Below are 16,748 nucleotides of genomic sequence, written 5' to 3'. Positions count from 1 at the left end.
ACCAAGTGACTTCAAGTAATAAATGGCAGAAAACTGGCTTTTTATAGTTTGTTCTGGCTACATTTGTCACAGAAGGCTTAAAATTCAAAGTCTCTAGTTTCAGGTCATTTTCAAAGTCTCAAAGACATCCCCATTCCCACCCACAAGCATCATTACAGATACACTGGTAACATGATGGAAGTAGGCAAGCAGAGGCCACATGTCAAAAAATTAAAAATTAAAAAACTTTGTGAGCCAGACTTAGATAACAAGGAAAAGAGCAGCAGTAACTCTCCTGTTCACGCAAGGAGTAAATAGGTCCCTTTTATTCTTCTCCAACCTACATCTATAGGGGTGCTCCTCCCCATTCCTTGACAACCAACCTCTCACGTTCCATTAGATCCAAAGATTTTCCTCCCTTTCCCTCCTCCCATCTATTTTCTTCCCTTCATTCCATTTCTAACCAATTTAGTTTTCTGTTGAATGACATCTTTTTTCTCCAAATTCCCTAATCTTCCCCCTTTTCCTTCTATTTTGTTTTCTGTTTACATATCTGCATTTCTCATTTCATTTGGCAGGGCTTTGGGAGATGGGGGTGGTGATACACATTCTGAATAATCAAAGAAATTTTTTGTTCAAATAGAAAAAAGAAAGTTAAACAACTGAACGTGGCCCTCTAATTTCCCTAATATATCATCTGCACAATACATGCCTATTTCCTAGTAATGCTGCTCCTCATACACGAGAGTTGAAAGAGGTTTGTTATTCATAAATGAGTTTACTCAAATAAGTTGATAAACAATTGAATACATGGACTCATCTAGGGCTATCATCTAAATCAGCATTTCCCAATGTTTATTTCCTAAAGCAAGAGTCCAACAAGGTACTCAACACACACGCACAAATAATGGTTTCATGGTCATATCACAAAGCACACAAGGCTCTTAAAGAAGTCTAAGAAATTCTGAAATGAAGAACCTTATTTAATTTTATTATCCCCACTGTTCCCAGACTTAAGCTAATGAACTTTTTTTTCTACAACACCTAGTAATACCCCACAGAACACGCATGTAAGAAATGTTAATCCTAACCATTGATTAAAATATACCATGCAAAGTAGTATAGTTAATCTTATAGTCTAAACAGTTTTAAAACGTTACTGAATTTTGAAAAACCAAAAATGAATTTACACAGAAAATAATTACCAAGTTGCTAGGTGAAAAGTGACTCACTTTAAATATCACATGTATATTCACCTTACCTAGGCTACCTAGGTTCATTTAAAAATTAGGCTGTAATCACCACTTCTGATTTTTTCTGAAGGGGAGAATAAAAAGTAAAATTTTCTTTAAAGTCAAGTGTATCATATGGAATAGAATCTTTTACAAATATTAAGACCTAAGATTGTTCTCATTTTTCCCTCATTCATTTTCATGTTTGATCTTTTTCTCAAGTGGGAGAAAAGAATGGGATATTATTTGTTACAAAGTCAAATGAATACACGAGCATGTTATATACAGACTTAATACACAGAGATGTTATATAAGGACTTTTCTGAAGGTATATTATACAATAATAAAAAATCTGAAAAATGAAAATATGTCACTTTTCCCTTTAAGGTGTACTACAAATTATTTACTTCACAGGTTTTAAAGAGCATATTTTAAAGTACACACATTTTACCTGAAAGCTCCGTAAAGCGGTCTGTACCAACAGACAAATGAACAAGGAGTAAAAAGCAAGAACCACAGGATACTCAATCCAAAATCAACCCCTCTTGGAGGATCAACACAAAACCAAGCCAAGCATCCGAAGATATTTAGAAACAGTGTTACAGCATGGACTGTGGAATCAAAAAACAAAATAGAAAAGAAATGTTTACATTCAATTTATGTGTTCATTCAACAAGAATTATAAATGAAAAAATACTTCCTAAGAGCAAGTGTATTCTACCTCATGTTTCCATTTAGTATTTTTCAAAACATTGTTGCTATTTCTTACACATTTGATTTGAAAACAGAGTATTCACAGGTAGAAGAGTCCTAATACATGCACTGTTTGGCAAAATTCTTTTGGCCCTCCCCTAATGGGCAATTACACAGCTAAACCAGAGACGCACAACCTTAAGGGATTCTCCCCTGGGAAGGAAACATGTGATGACATGTGTCGTGTCTCTTGATTCAAGGCCCAAGCAGAAAAATAGTGGCTGCCAGGAAAAGAACCAGGACTTAGAGGAAAAAGATCCACACTCAGGACTATAATTTTTACAGAATGGGGCTGCAGGCTCCTCGCAGTGTGAACTACACAAGAGAAGAGAAAATAGAGAAGTGCCCTGCACAATCTCACTGTAACATTTTTAAGCAACAAAATTAATTAGAATCATTGGACTAAACATACTAACACAGCAGAAACTTCCAGTGACTATACAGTCAAACTATAAGGATTATTAACTCATCTTCATAAAGCTGTCCACTATTTAAGGTCCTGGGATTAAAAACAATGTTCTGGTAGAGGATTACACTTATTTAAAAAAAAAAAAAAAGTTTCCTATGATGCACTTTACCTGCTGTGGCAGATCTTTCTTTTCGTTAACACAAATAGATCTTGGCAAATTCTTCCTATATTGTTAGTAATTACTTTCCCTGACAGACTAAAACCCAAAAATCTGAGTAACATCTAAGGACACTATGATCCTAAAGAACAACATTTACCCATTATAATTAATAACTTTTTAAAGAATTTTTTTTAATTTATTCACAGGCTGAATTTATTACAAGAAATAAATTATTTCAAAAGTTAAAATACTGTTTAATGTAAACTACCGATACAGTAAAAATATACCAACAAGCTACTACTTTAATTAAAAATAACAAAGGGAAAACCTAGTGAATGTAAATTTTAAAAATCAACATACATTAAAAAAACCTTTAAAATCTCTTTAAATTATTAATCAAATAAAATTAATACTTAATGAAACAAGGTATAAACACATTCTAGGATGCCTCTAAATTTGCTCTCATATAACAACCAGATAAACACACAAACTCTACAGAAAGAGAAAGAGCTCCAGAGGAGGAATGAAAACACCTGGGTTATAGTGACATAATATCGAGCTAATCAACCTCTGTGCATTTCAATTTTTCAACGGGAGAAATGCAGGAGCTCTTCCAGCTTTAAAATTCCACCCCATTCTACTACACAGGAAAGACTCTTACTTATTCCCATTAGGATTTCTAACTCATGAAAGCTAGCTTACTAATAAATTTACTCAAAATCCTTTGCCTAGAAATAAAAGTAGTTCTGTTAAGGGCTTAAAAACAGAATTCAAGAGATTGTGAGATATTATTCTGTAATATTAAATGGCATCCAATTGCCTAAAAAAGTTTTAAATGTTCAGAACATTCTAACTCAAATTTCAACCTCCAAAGAAATAACTTTTCAAGGTTTATCTCCTAATCTGCTTAAGAAAAAGAAGACAGACTATATCGGTATGTGTATTTTAAAGTTCACAAAAATTCTTCCAAGTATAGATAAAAATATCAATTAAATTTTGTGTAATCTATTAAAATTTTTTCTATATGTGTTTTCATAGTAACCAACAACCATGATCAATAATAGGTCATTTATTTGTACCCCAATGAAGAGTAAACGTCTAGGGTTACTTACTAAACAATCAGTCCACTTACACAGAGATCAAAAAACACATAGAAAGGCAAGGTAATATGAAATGCATGATTCTACGTTGCTAATTTCAATCCAATTCCAATCCACTTGGTGGATTCCAAGTGTAGGTAAAACACTAAAGAAAATTTTAGGCCATTTCGTTTACATGATTTCCAAGTTGAATGAACCTCCTTCTTATAAAATTTCAATTTGCTTTATTAAGCACTCAAATCTGGTATTAGCAGACCTAAATTTCCAACTATCACTAGAATCTAAATTTGCAACTATCACTCTTCTTGCTAAGTTCTGCATTACAATATAGATACCTAAAATAAACAAATTTAGGACAATATATTATCTTCCTCACTAAGTGGTCTTTAATGTAGCTGGATTTTTTTCTTTCTCTTTAAATTCAAGAGTATACTCAAAGAGGTTGAGATTCATTTCATAGCAGTATTTCTAATTGCTTCAGTTCCTTTAGAGTAAAAATTATTTGCTTCAGGTAAGGTATCTTTGAAACCATATATTTGGGTTTAAAATGTAAATTACTTCTTTATTTTGGTACTTCGTAGGTGGTATAACATGGAAATCTAGACTCTGGGATCTAGAGTCAAGCTATCCAACCCCAACCTTACTTGCTGTGTAATCTTGGACAAGTTACTTCAAATTCTCTAAGCTTTAGTTTCCCAATCTATAAAACTAGATAATATAGTAGCTGCTTCATAACATGGTTAAGATTTAATAACATAATGTATATAAAGTGATTAGATCTGTGCCTGATACAAAGTATTGATAAATCCTCCATAAATATTATCTCTTGTTATAATTATTAGTACAATGTGAGAGCATTAGTCAACTCCAAAATCAGTAACAAGATGACACTTCTTGAAAATAATTTATTAAAACAACCCATATTTTATGAAATTTAGAGATAGTTCTGAACTAGCACTAGATCTTACTTTATTCCAGGTAATGCTTCTTCAAATTGGAACCTTAACTGGATGGAATCTTGAGCCCTCTTTGAATACAGTTAACAGATCTGCCAACTGAATAGGGCTAGGAAAAACTATAGGCAATTATATGATTTCTAAGAACCTCAGAAAGTTATATATTTCTAAGACAAAACAGACCTATTTTGAAACAATCAGCATTGGTAAAGCAGTTAACCATTCAGTTCAAATTAATCATCTTCCCCATTCAATCTCTATTTACTAAATTCCTTATAGAATTTTCTTCCAACACCCATCTCCCCCATTTAAAATATGTTTTTTCACTAAAGTCAAAGAACTTATACTTAAAATGTGAGGCCCATTTCTGCTCATTAAGAAATTAATTATTTTATAATCTGCAGATATTTTATGATATATTGATTAAATAAAATATGAGTTGTTTAGTATGGACATATATGGAATCAAAACCTTTAAAAATAAAAATATGTAATACCACTGACACTCAGGATTAACCAAAGAAATCAGATTAACAACATAACTCAAAAGAAACTAAGAGTTAAAAATGTACTATCCATAAGGAATCACTTCTCATTTTCCAAAGCAGCTTCACAAATGTGAAGAATACTCCTAAAAGATTTTGAGGAAAATGATCTCATATACTTGGTGGAGGGAGGCTCCCTAATCATACAGTAAGAACACACAAATTTCCTCCAACAAGAGTTTACTCCACGATGTGTCCATTAACCCAGCAACTGTGCAGATGAGAAGTCATGACAGCTACCTCTCCTACGGACACAGTGACGTTAAATGGGGCTGAGACTGCTGTTTGGAATAAAAATGCAACAGAATAAGTGGGAATTCTGCATACATACAAAAAACTGGTAACAGCTGGACATTTAGTTTTAATATTCCATGTGTCATAATTATATTCAAAGCAATGTGAACATCACAGCCTAAAATGTATGTCCTAACGTTCTATTTAATGAAACATCCTATATTAATTAGGCACTTTCAGTAATAAAAGTATTCCTCACCACTCAAAAATGAAAAGTAAATTGTGCTCAAAGCTCTAAGAAAAATAGTTTATAATATTTCAATATTTTATGCCCCCTTTTAAAAAGTCATAATGCTTTAATAGCCTCCATTTGCATAAAAATCATATGAGTAATTTTTTCAAAGCAAATATTGCCTCAATAACATTTTGCAGGGAGAAAGGATCATTGAAAAGTCTACTGTATGATAGGGAAGTCCCTTCCTCAAAAGAATACCAGTTCTCAATATATAGGTCTTCCTCAGCTAAGAACTTAGATTGTCACATAGTATACAATTTTGACATACCTAAATATGACATGATTCACTCAAAATTAAAATATCTATAGGAAAAGACCAATTTATGATACTACCCTTACATGAGTTTTAAAAAAGTGGATTTTGAAAATAAAATATAAACTTTTTCAAATAAATATATAATTTGTTCTATACTCACACATCCATAAGTAGTACATAATCTTTACTGTCTTTTGGAATTCTACAGGAATGTCTACAGAAAAATCCTGATAGAAACAAGGTCCCACAGGAAAATTGTCAGGAAGAGGTGGCCAATTGTTTTTTCTGCCTGCAAATAAAAAAACAAAGTTATTTATATAAGGACAAATATGTGCTATTCTTTTTACATGTAATTATTTGTTTCATAATAAAGAAGAATATTATCTATTCTTTTAATAGGTGTTTCAAAAACATAACACCGTATCTCTACATTCCTACAACTCTGAAAACCAAGATTTTTATTTTTAAAAATTTTCCCAGAATATCAAGTTAGAACTCATTACATGGTAAAATAATTTTCCAGTGTCATACCACTTATGTAAGTTGAAACAAGAAAAGAAAAAAGAGCACAGGGACGTATCCTGTGACTCTGCCCTAAAAAGAGATTTATTTCAAAGTCCCAAGACTCTGGCTCTCACATGAAGGCCATGAAGTTTTTAAGTCTCTAAAAATTTCCTCCTCCAAGTCTTCAATCTTTAAATATAACTCCTAACGCATGTGGAGAGGGAAGACCAGCTTCTGAATCTTTCAAGTTTTCTCCTGTTAACTCCATAAAGAGACATAAGATAACCAGTACCAAAGAATCAAATTTGGAAATCTCCAAGTCTGAAAAAAATAACGTCCAAAAGACACATGTAAGGAAAGCATAAAACTATGTGAAAACACAAAACAGTCATGAGAAAGAAGCTGAGGAATTATAGCACCTTCAAAAACCTAGAGAAAAAACAAATTCCAACTGTAAGGAGAGAAAATGTGTCTATTTAAAGAAACTAGACTGAAAATAAGGCTTGGAAAGTGGTGTGGGGAAATAAAAAAATAAATTAAAGAAGAAGTCAAAACATTGAAAACAGAGAGTAAAAATAGCACCTAAAGGCCATTTTCTCATTTTAGATATTATATCCCACACTTTCAAAGATTAGATTTTACATACTTTTTCATAGGCCAGGAAATTCTTCATAGTGGGAAAAAAGCGTCCTCTATTCCTGATTCTTCCCAACATGTCTCCACTGTTTTATCATTCTTTTCAAACTACATGTTGTTCTTTCATTTCTCATACAAGTCTCATACTACTCGAGAAGCAGAGAAGAGTAGTAAAGAACAAAGGCTCTGAAACTATCAATAGAAGCACCTAGACACTTACTGGCTAGGAGGCCTTGGGCAACTTATTCAACCTGCTGTAGACTTTGCTTCCACATCTGTAAAGTGAGAAGAACTCACCACCCTTCACAGAATTGTACTGAGGATGAAATGAGCTAACAGATGAAAAGTACTTAAGTGTATAACATACGGCAAGTCTCCTAATTTACCACACTTCGTAACTACTTCATTTACTAAAACATCTCTCACAGAAGTAATTTGTATTAGTCAAAGCTAAGGGAACAGGACAGATTTTCGTTACATGTATTTTAGAAACATTGATCTCAATTAAACCTCTAGTTTCTCCTTTCACAGATGCTGTCTCTGATGTTGCAAGCAAGAAAATGGCCCAGGATAAATGTGTCCTCATGAGGCCCTAGACTTACACATTCCAGGATAAGGAAGAAATAGTTCAGTATCACTGAATGTTATCACTGTCCTAACACTGTCACTCCATCACTATCCAGACATACTCACAATGACTTGTCTAGTTCTCTCATCCCTTCTTACCCAGAGACTTGCTAGCTTTCCCTAAGCTACTCCCTTGAAGTGACCTTTGATAGTCACAGCGTGAATGAATTTCATAGGACATAATCAAAACTCACCACTTACTTATTTCTTTGGCATCATCAGAATACCCCAGGCTTCCTAGAGTCACCTCACCACAGATGCTTTTTGTTTTTGTTTTTTTTTTTAACATGGTTTGACATATACGGATATACTTGTGAGGACAGGGGCAGATTAATTTGAAGCTGGTCTGAATAAACCAGAAGTTAAGAGTTAAATGCAGTCAAGCATAGGGCACACTCCCACGTACTCATAAAGCTTTAACAGACCGAGGTAAAGGCCCAAGAGCAGAATCAAAGACTCCTCACCTTACAATAAACCAAAATCACCATATTTGCATTCAGAGGCTAACACTGTTCTAATCTATCAAAACACTATGTAAATCAGTCAAGATCAGAGAGCCACAGAACATCAGGTAGGAAATCTGCCATGTCTGACCTCCTTGCTAGAATAACAGGGCAGAGTTTTATCCACAAACCAAATGATCTAGAGCTAGTGCAGGCCTATTTTAAAGAATTTTAAAGTTATTTTTATTTGAAACTTCTTTGGATATTACCGTGTTGACTGAGATTTTGCATTTCTCGTTCTCGACGATCTAATTCTGCTGCTTTTCTTTCTAGTTCTTCCTGGCGTTTAAGAAGTTCAGCTTGGGCCAAGGCATGCTCCTAAACAAAAAAATAAGGGAATACGTTGTCAGTAGTATAAAATACAGTAACATTTCTACTTCTACTTCTACTATACTCCTACTTCTCTACTATGCTAGAAACCTAATTCAAATGCTCTTTCCACAATATAGGAATTCACTAAAGATTACAGTTTCAGAAAACACTATGGAAATATCTGGCCCATTTTGGCCTTTTGGTTATGAAAACCCACAGTAGAAATGTTGGGCCCATTAGGACAAGAAAAAATTCTCTCAGTAAAAGCAGTTAAAATCCTAAGGTAGAAACGTAAAATAGATAGCTAGTGGGAAGCAGCCGCATAGCACAGGGAGATCAGCTCGGTGCTTTGTGACCACCTAGAGGGGTGGGATAGGGAGGGTGGGAGGGAGGGAGATGCAAGAGGGAAGAGATATGGGAACATATGTATAACTGATTCACTTTGTTATAAAGCAGAAACTAACACACCATTGTAAAGCAATTATACTCCAATGAAGATGTTAAAAAAAAAAAAAAGAATAATTGGGTGAGAAAAAAAAAAAAATCCTAAGGTAGGACTTGAGGACACAGGGAGGTGGAAGGGGAAGCTGGGATGAAGTGAGAGAGTGGCATAGACATATATACCACCAAATGTAAACTAGATAGCTACTGGGAAGCAGCCGCATAGCACAGGGAGATCAGCTCGGTGCTTTGTGACCACCTAGAGGGGTGGGATAGGGAGGGTGGGAGGGAGACGCAAGAGGGAGGAGATATGGGGATATATGTATATGTATAGCTGATTCACTTTGTTATACAGCAGAAACTAACACACCATTGTAAAGCAATTATACTCCAATAAAGATGTTAAAAAAAAATCATAAGGTAATTGGGAAAATGAAATTAAGGTGAACTCTGTGCCTAAACGAGAGTGAGGGACTGAGACAAAGAGAACAGCTGAGGAAAAGAGACAGATGGAGAAAAGGGCAACTGAATTGGCTCTTATGAACTGGGTTAAATGGTACATAAGGTTCCCAATGCAGGAATATTATATAATATCTTATATTTTATAAGATAATGAAGTGAAAGGAGGATATGGTTAAGAAATTCTGGTTTATAACTCCATCTGACTTTACGTAATACCAGGCATCCTATTCATCTCCTTTTTTCTTGGTATTTCTGCCACCTCCTACTTCCTACCACTGTGCTTTGCTTAGCCATCATAACTCTCTTCCAATAATATCTATTGATATATCATTGTTACTTTAATGGAACTGTGCATTAAAACGTGAGACCAAAAGCAATAAAAATTTCTCCACACAAATTATACACCAAGATGATGTATGAATTCAATAACTGCTAATAATGGAGTAAAGCAAATGCTATAAGCTGAAAAAGAGGTATGAGTATTATAGGATTGAGAAGCTAGCTAACCCAGACTCAAAAGTGAGTTAAAAATTAAACAATAAGGAATGCACTATACAAAGAATTATTTTGCTCTGAAAGCAAATGTTATTGATATTGTAATTTCCAATATGAATTTACACATGTAACATGAACTAACCTTTGCAATCTGTGTATAAGCCGGATGTTCCTCTGTTGGTTTCATTATTGCTGGTTGTGTACTGGGTACGTTAGGCATTTTCACATTGCCCGGTGGAGGCTAGGAAGGTTAAGAAAAGGACAAATTACGTAACATAGAAATCCAACTTCAACTTCTTTCAAAAAGTGTAACACCAATAAAGACCAAAATGGCAAGAACGGCCTCACTTCCTCCCCTGAATTCTCATAATCCAGTGCGTGGTAAAGAGCTAGTGAAGCTCTTCATCTCCATTTTCTCAAGCTCACGCATTTCTTAACTCTTCAATGTGGCCGCTACCTCTAACACGGCACTGGTAGCACTCTCCTCCGGAACACTATGCATTCAAAACAAAACACAACGAAAACAAAAAACCTTCAAGTATGTTTTTTAGTAAAATACAGATAGCACCAAACTGAAGAATTTACACCAAGGTTAACTGTCAACTAGGCTGTCAACTCTTCCCACCTAACAAAGCTATGTGCCAGTGCCCTTAAAAAGTAAATAGGAGAGGTCCTGGCAGAACCCCACTAATACTCCTTGAAAAGAATAAGAGGGGAGACATTAGGGAGATGGAAAATAAACTGCACAACCTCCACTTTGCCAGTGACGATCAACAGTACGTGAAAGTAGCTGCAAGTGGAAAAAGTAGGTAGATATCTACAAATCCATCAAAGGGGAACTGGTTAAATTACTATATATACATACAATGCAGTCATCAAAAGGAATTAGTTAGTTCTACAGGAGAATGCCCTTTTAAATACTAAATGAAATAAAGCCAACTACAGAACAGCACACATAGGACCAAATTTTTTTCTTTTATGAACACACGTTTGTATATGTCCAGAAAAATATCTGGGATGTCTTAGCAAACTATCAAAGGGATTTGCACCTTTTGCTTTATACACTTCTCTATTAATTGCCTTCTCTCCCCATTATACTACTTTTTTTCAGTTAGAAAATAACTGTAAGCATTCTTTAAAATGGCCATAAGAAAAAGAGGACAAGAAGAAAGGGAAAGGAAAAGAAAAGAAAAAAAAAAAAAGAGAAAACATACAAGCAAGCAGCTGCAAAGGGAAGTTCAAAGATCAGAAGAACTATTAAAGTCAGAAGACACCACCAATGCAGCTTGATTTTATTCTGACACAGCAAACAGCAGCCCTGAAAAGGAAGCCAGACACAACCAAAGATATAAATGGAGTACAGCTGATTCTAAAATTCATATGGAAATGCCAAGAGCTAAGAATAGGTCAAACAATTCTGAAGAAGAGTAAGGTAGGCAGACCTATAATATCAAGACTTAATATAGTAATAAACAGTGTGGTACAGATGCCAAAGATAAGAAATATACCAATAAACAGTAGGGAGACAGAAACAAACCCCCCAAAACTTGATACCCAAGAGAGGTCACACCACAAAACAGTGGAGAAATAATGTATTAGTCAGTAAATGGTTCTGAGATAACTGGTTAACCAGATGAAACAATTAAACTAGATTTCCTACTTGGCATTACATACAAAAATAAATTCCAGGTGGATGAATGACTTAAAAGTGAAAAAGCAAAATTTAAGCACTTTTAGGAAAAAAATATATATGAATATTTTCATGAACTCAGGGTACAGAGAGCTTCCCAAATATAAGCTATAGAAATCTTTGTGTATCCTATCTATGATGTATCCCAAGTACCTAAAACAGTGCCTGGAACACAGTAAATGATCAATAAGTATTTGTAAAATTAAGGTTAGCAAGCACATAAACCATAAAGTTAAGATTGTTATTAAATTTCAGTATAGTTGAATTTGTCAAAGTGAAAAGTCAAATCACAGACTGGGAAAAATTGGTTATAATAGATTTAACAAAAAAAATTGCTACTCAGAATACAGGAAGAACTGTTACAAATCCATAAAAATACAAACTACTAATAGGAAAATGGGCAAAATATCTGAACAGGCAAAACAAAGAAAACAGGAATGGCCAATAAACATATGAACTAATGGTTCAACCTCACTAGTAATCAAGAAATATAAAAAAACAGTGACATATCACTCATATCACTCATCACTGTATATACACAATGATGATGTATATAAAAATTAAAGCATATGATCAAGATAGTTTTTCAAATCAGTGGGAAAAGAAAAGATATCAATAAATGGTGCTGAGACAATTATTTAAATGTTTGGGAGAAAAAAAATCAGATCCCATATCTTATCAGAATAAATTCCAAATGGATTAAAGTTCAATGCAAAAAGAAAAAAACAAGGAAACTATAAAGATATTAGAAATAATACAGTACATAGAATATAGACGACTGGACTTCCCTGGTGGGGCAGTGGTTAAGAATCCGCCTGCCAATGCAGGGGACATGGGTTCGAGCCCTGGTCCAGGAAGATCCCACCTGCCGCGGAGCAACTAAGCCCGTGCGCCACAACTACTGAGCCTGCACTCTAGAGCCTGTGAGCCACAAATACTGAGCCTGCATGCCACAACTACTGAAGCCCGCGCGCCTAGAGCCCATGCTCCACAACAAGAGAAGCCACCTCAATGAGAAGCCCGCGCACTGCAACGAAGAGTAGCCCCCGCTCACCGCAACTAGAAGAAAGCCCACACACAGCAACGAAGACCCAACGCAGACAAAAATAAATTAATTAATAAAAAAATTTATAGAAACAAAAAATATATTCAAAATGTCAACCTCACCAGTAATCAAAGAAATACAACTTTCACCTAATTTATTTTTTAAATGATTATTACCATAAGACTACTACCACATTTTGGGAAAGATGTGGTAAAATGGGTATTTCTCACACACTGATAATGGGAATATAAACTAGTTCATATAATAATCCTGGAGCACAATTTGACATCATGTTTAAGAGCCATTTAAGTATTTATACACTATGACCCATAAATAGCTACTCTTCTCTTTTTTTTAATAAATATATATATATATTTTTTTTTTTGGCTGCATTGGGTTCATTGCTGTGTGTGGGCTTTCTCTAGTTGCAGCAAGCGGGGGCTACTCTTCGTTGCTGTGCACGGGCTTCTCATTGCATTGGCTTCTCTTGTTGTGGAGCACGGGCTCTGGACATGCGGGCTTCAGTAGTTGTGGCACATGGGCTCAGTAGTTGTGGCTTGCGGGCTCTAGAGCACAGGCTCAGTAGTTGTGGCACACGGGCTTAGTTGCTCCACAGCGTGTGGGATCTTCCCAGACCAGGGCTCGAACCCGTGTCCCCTGCATTGGCAGGCGGATTCTTAACCACTGCGCCACCAGGGAAGCCCCATAAATAGCTACTCTTAAAAAAAATACAGAAATAATCCAAGGTATGCACAAATGTGTGTATGCCAAAATACTCCCTACAGCATTATTTGTAAAAGCAAAAAAAAGTTAGAAATACCCCCAAATGTCCAAGAGTAGATAAAATATAGACAAATTGATAAATTATGATCCACCCATAAGAGACTATATTATGCAGCTATTTAAAAGTTTTGAAAGAATATGAAATGGGGAAAGCTTGTATCAGGTATAAGTTATGGGACTTCCCTGGTGGTCCAGTGATTAAGAACCAAAAATAAAATAAATACATTAAAAAATTATAAGTCATAAAACAAAACTGTATATACGGTATAATCCCAATTTTTTATTTTAAAATGTATCAATATGTTAACAGTGATTGTTGCTGAATAGTGGGATGTAAAGCTTTTTCTTGTATTTTTATCTCCACTATAATTTTTATCACCGAAAGAACTGTAAATTCTCTATTCCAATTGCCTGTTCCCCCACTCCAATATTTCATATTAATAGGCAGAAAAACTGAAGCTGATCAATCCTAACTATTCTCCAACTAGAAAATTATGGCCCTAAAGTATCACTCCCTTGGTTTAGATAAGTAGCAACAACAAAACAATGACCGAATAAAACGCCTGGCAAAGTTAGTCTGGCAGCACACTTCAGGAAAAGCACACAGAAATTACTCAAGAATTCACTCAGTTGAAACCATACTATAAATTCTTTACTGCTTTAAGTAACAAATGAAGTATTAAGTATAAAGAATTACCAGATAAGAATGAAGGCTAGTTTAGAGCTAGTATTTGATATATTTGAGGTAATAGTTGCTTGTGGTATAGCAATGATGAGAATTATTGGAGAAGCACAAATCTCTAATACCAGTGATATTAATCTGACAGCTGACAATTTCTTCTAATTTGTCAATGCAAGCTAAATCTTTGTCCAGCTCTGGAACCCAGTATTTTCATCAGCCACAACATGCTTGATTAGCCACCTCAAGCCAAGTATAGCTCTTGTCATAATTATTAAAGACCTATTCTAATGATGGCTCCAAATTCTTTTCCAACTTTTCACTTCTGCACATATGAACAAAAAGAAAATTAAAACAATCCACTAAACACTTCCATGTATGGCAACACAGCAGACCACACATCTGTAGTGACACCCCTGATACGCAGTACCTAAAAATGCTGAATCAAATTTCATTTAAATAATATTGTAAATACATGACTAAGCTGATAGGAAATCCTGAGAGGGCAGAAAGTAGGAAAAGCCACAAATCCAAAGAAGAGCCTTGATGCCATGCCATTAACAAAATCACCAGGATTCAATAAGCTGGAGACAAAGCTTGGGAGTCCGTATAAGGTAAAATCAATCTGTGATCACCCCATAAAGCCAGGACTTCCTAAAAAGCAACATTCTCAGTGGATAAGCAGAAAAGCAGCTTCACAGAAAGAAACAGTATGAATACTTGCCTGTCTTGCCCTTGACTCTGGATAAGGAAGGAGAAAAAAAAAAAAAAAAAATAGAAATCTTCCCTGAGAACTCCTAATCATAAACCTACCACCTTGCAGACTTGGGGCCAGGTTTCACACTAAAAATACAGACAAAATATTCCAAGTTGAAATTTTCATTTCCAGATATCCCAGGTTGGTAGTGACCTCAAGTACCTGGCAAAAGTAGAGGAACACACTTTAAAACCAGGCTTCAGGGCTTCCCTGGTGGCGCAGTGGTTAGGAATCCGCCTGCCAATGCAGGGCACACGGGTTCGAGCCCTGGTCCGGGAAGATCCCACATGCCGCGGAGCAACTAAGCCTGTGTGCCACAACTACTGAGCCTGCACTCTAGAGCCCACAAGCCATAACTACTGAGCCCACACGCCGCATCTACTGAAGCCCGTGCACTCCAGAGCCCGTGTTCCGCAACAAGGGAAGCCACCGCAATGAGAAGCCCGCGCACCGCAACGAAGGGTAGTCCCCGCTCGCCCCAACTAGAGAAAGCCTCTGCGCAGCAACGAAGACCCAACGCAGCCAAAAATAATAAATAAAAATTTAAAAAAAAAAACAGGCTTCAAAGAATTTTCACAGCTCAAGTTCCAAGTAACATTGGCTCATGACTTAAACACAGAAGGAAGCAAGCCACCATGAGCAAGGATCCACAGACATACAAACTACAAAGTAAGATCAGAGATACTGGAATTATCAGATGCAAAATATAAAATAGATATGCTTAATAAAGAAATAAAAGAAGGTAATAAAAGCATGACTAAGCAACAAGAGACTCTAAGAACTGACCAAATATCTTTTAAAATGATACAAACGGAACTTACAGAAATGAAATTAGAATTATAAATTTAATAGACAAGTGTGAAACAGCAGACTACACAAAGATGAAGAGATAATTAGGGAAACAGAAGTGAGTCTAAAGAAACCACACAGGTTGTAGAGAACGTACCTGAGGACACGGGGGGTAAGGGGAGGCTGGGAAGAAGTGAGAGAGTAGCACTGACATATATACACTACCATGTGTAAAACAGATAGCTAGTGGGAAGCTGCTGCATAGCACAGGGAGATTAGCTCAGTGCTTTGTGACCCCCTAAAGAGGTGGGATGGGGAGAGTGGGAGGGAGGTTCAGGAAGGAGGGGATATATGTATACATGTGGCTGATTCACTCCGTTGTACAGCAGAGACTAGCGTGACATTGTGGGGCTGTTATAATCCAATAAAGATGTTAAAAAAAAAAAAAGGAGAAAAAAAAAAAAGAAACTGCATAGAATGTAGCAGAAAGACGAAAAAAAAGGAAAATACGAGAGCTTAAGAGAAATGAGAATAGAGTGAGAAGGTACAATTGAAAGTTCCACAGGAAGCAAACAGAGAGAATGAGGGAGAGTCAGTGTTCAAAGGGAACGTGAGGACACTAATTCTCAGACTCCAAACTCCAAAAACCCAAACCAGATGTTTTAAAAGTTAACACCTAGACACACGATAGTGAAAGAGCAAATCCTAAGTATAAGAGATCTTAAAACCATCAAGAGAAAGGGGGTGTGACCAAGATGGGAGAGTAGGAAGACCTTCAGCTCACCTCCTCCTATAAGCTTCACCAAAATTACAACTATTTACAGAGCAGCTATTGATGAAACGACCTGAAGACCAGCAAAGAAGATCTTTTGCAACTGAAGATATAAAGAAGGAGGCACAGCAAGACATGGAGCACAGGCGGAGTTGCAGTACAGTCAAGACCCACACCCCTGTGTAGGCAACCCACAAACGGGAGGATAATCACAGTGCAGAGGTTCTCCCCGAGCAGTGAGGTGTCCAAGCCCCACCTCAGGCTCCCCACCCTGGGAGTCCTGCCCTGGGAGGACGAGCCCCCTAGAACACTTGGCTTTGAAGGCCAACAGGGCT

General features: G+C 36.0%; 1 protein-coding gene across 2 annotated transcripts in view; it reads right to left on the bottom strand.

Moving 5' to 3' along the window:
• Window positions 1-16,748, bottom strand: part of SCAMP1 (secretory carrier membrane protein 1) — a 105,708-nt gene that overhangs the window by 50,781 nt on the left and 38,179 nt on the right. For both annotated transcript variants that reach the window (XM_036845804.1, XM_036845806.1), the window contains exons 3-6: window positions 10,041-10,139; window positions 8,398-8,506; window positions 6,079-6,207; window positions 1,663-1,822 (exon numbers count right to left, since the gene is read on the bottom strand). In XM_036845804.1, the coding sequence (XP_036701699.1) occupies window positions 1,663-1,822; window positions 6,079-6,207; window positions 8,398-8,506; window positions 10,041-10,139 (497 nt within the window). The remainder of the gene's footprint in view (window positions 1-1,662; window positions 1,823-6,078; window positions 6,208-8,397; window positions 8,507-10,040; window positions 10,140-16,748) is intronic.

Source organism: Balaenoptera musculus, chromosome 3, assembly GCF_009873245.2.
Source record: "Balaenoptera musculus isolate JJ_BM4_2016_0621 chromosome 3, mBalMus1.pri.v3, whole genome shotgun sequence".
Lineage (NCBI taxonomy): Eukaryota > Metazoa > Chordata > Mammalia > Artiodactyla > Balaenopteridae > Balaenoptera > Balaenoptera musculus.
The sequence above is the reverse complement of the archived record's forward strand: the minus strand, read 5'-3'. Positions and strand labels throughout refer to the sequence as shown.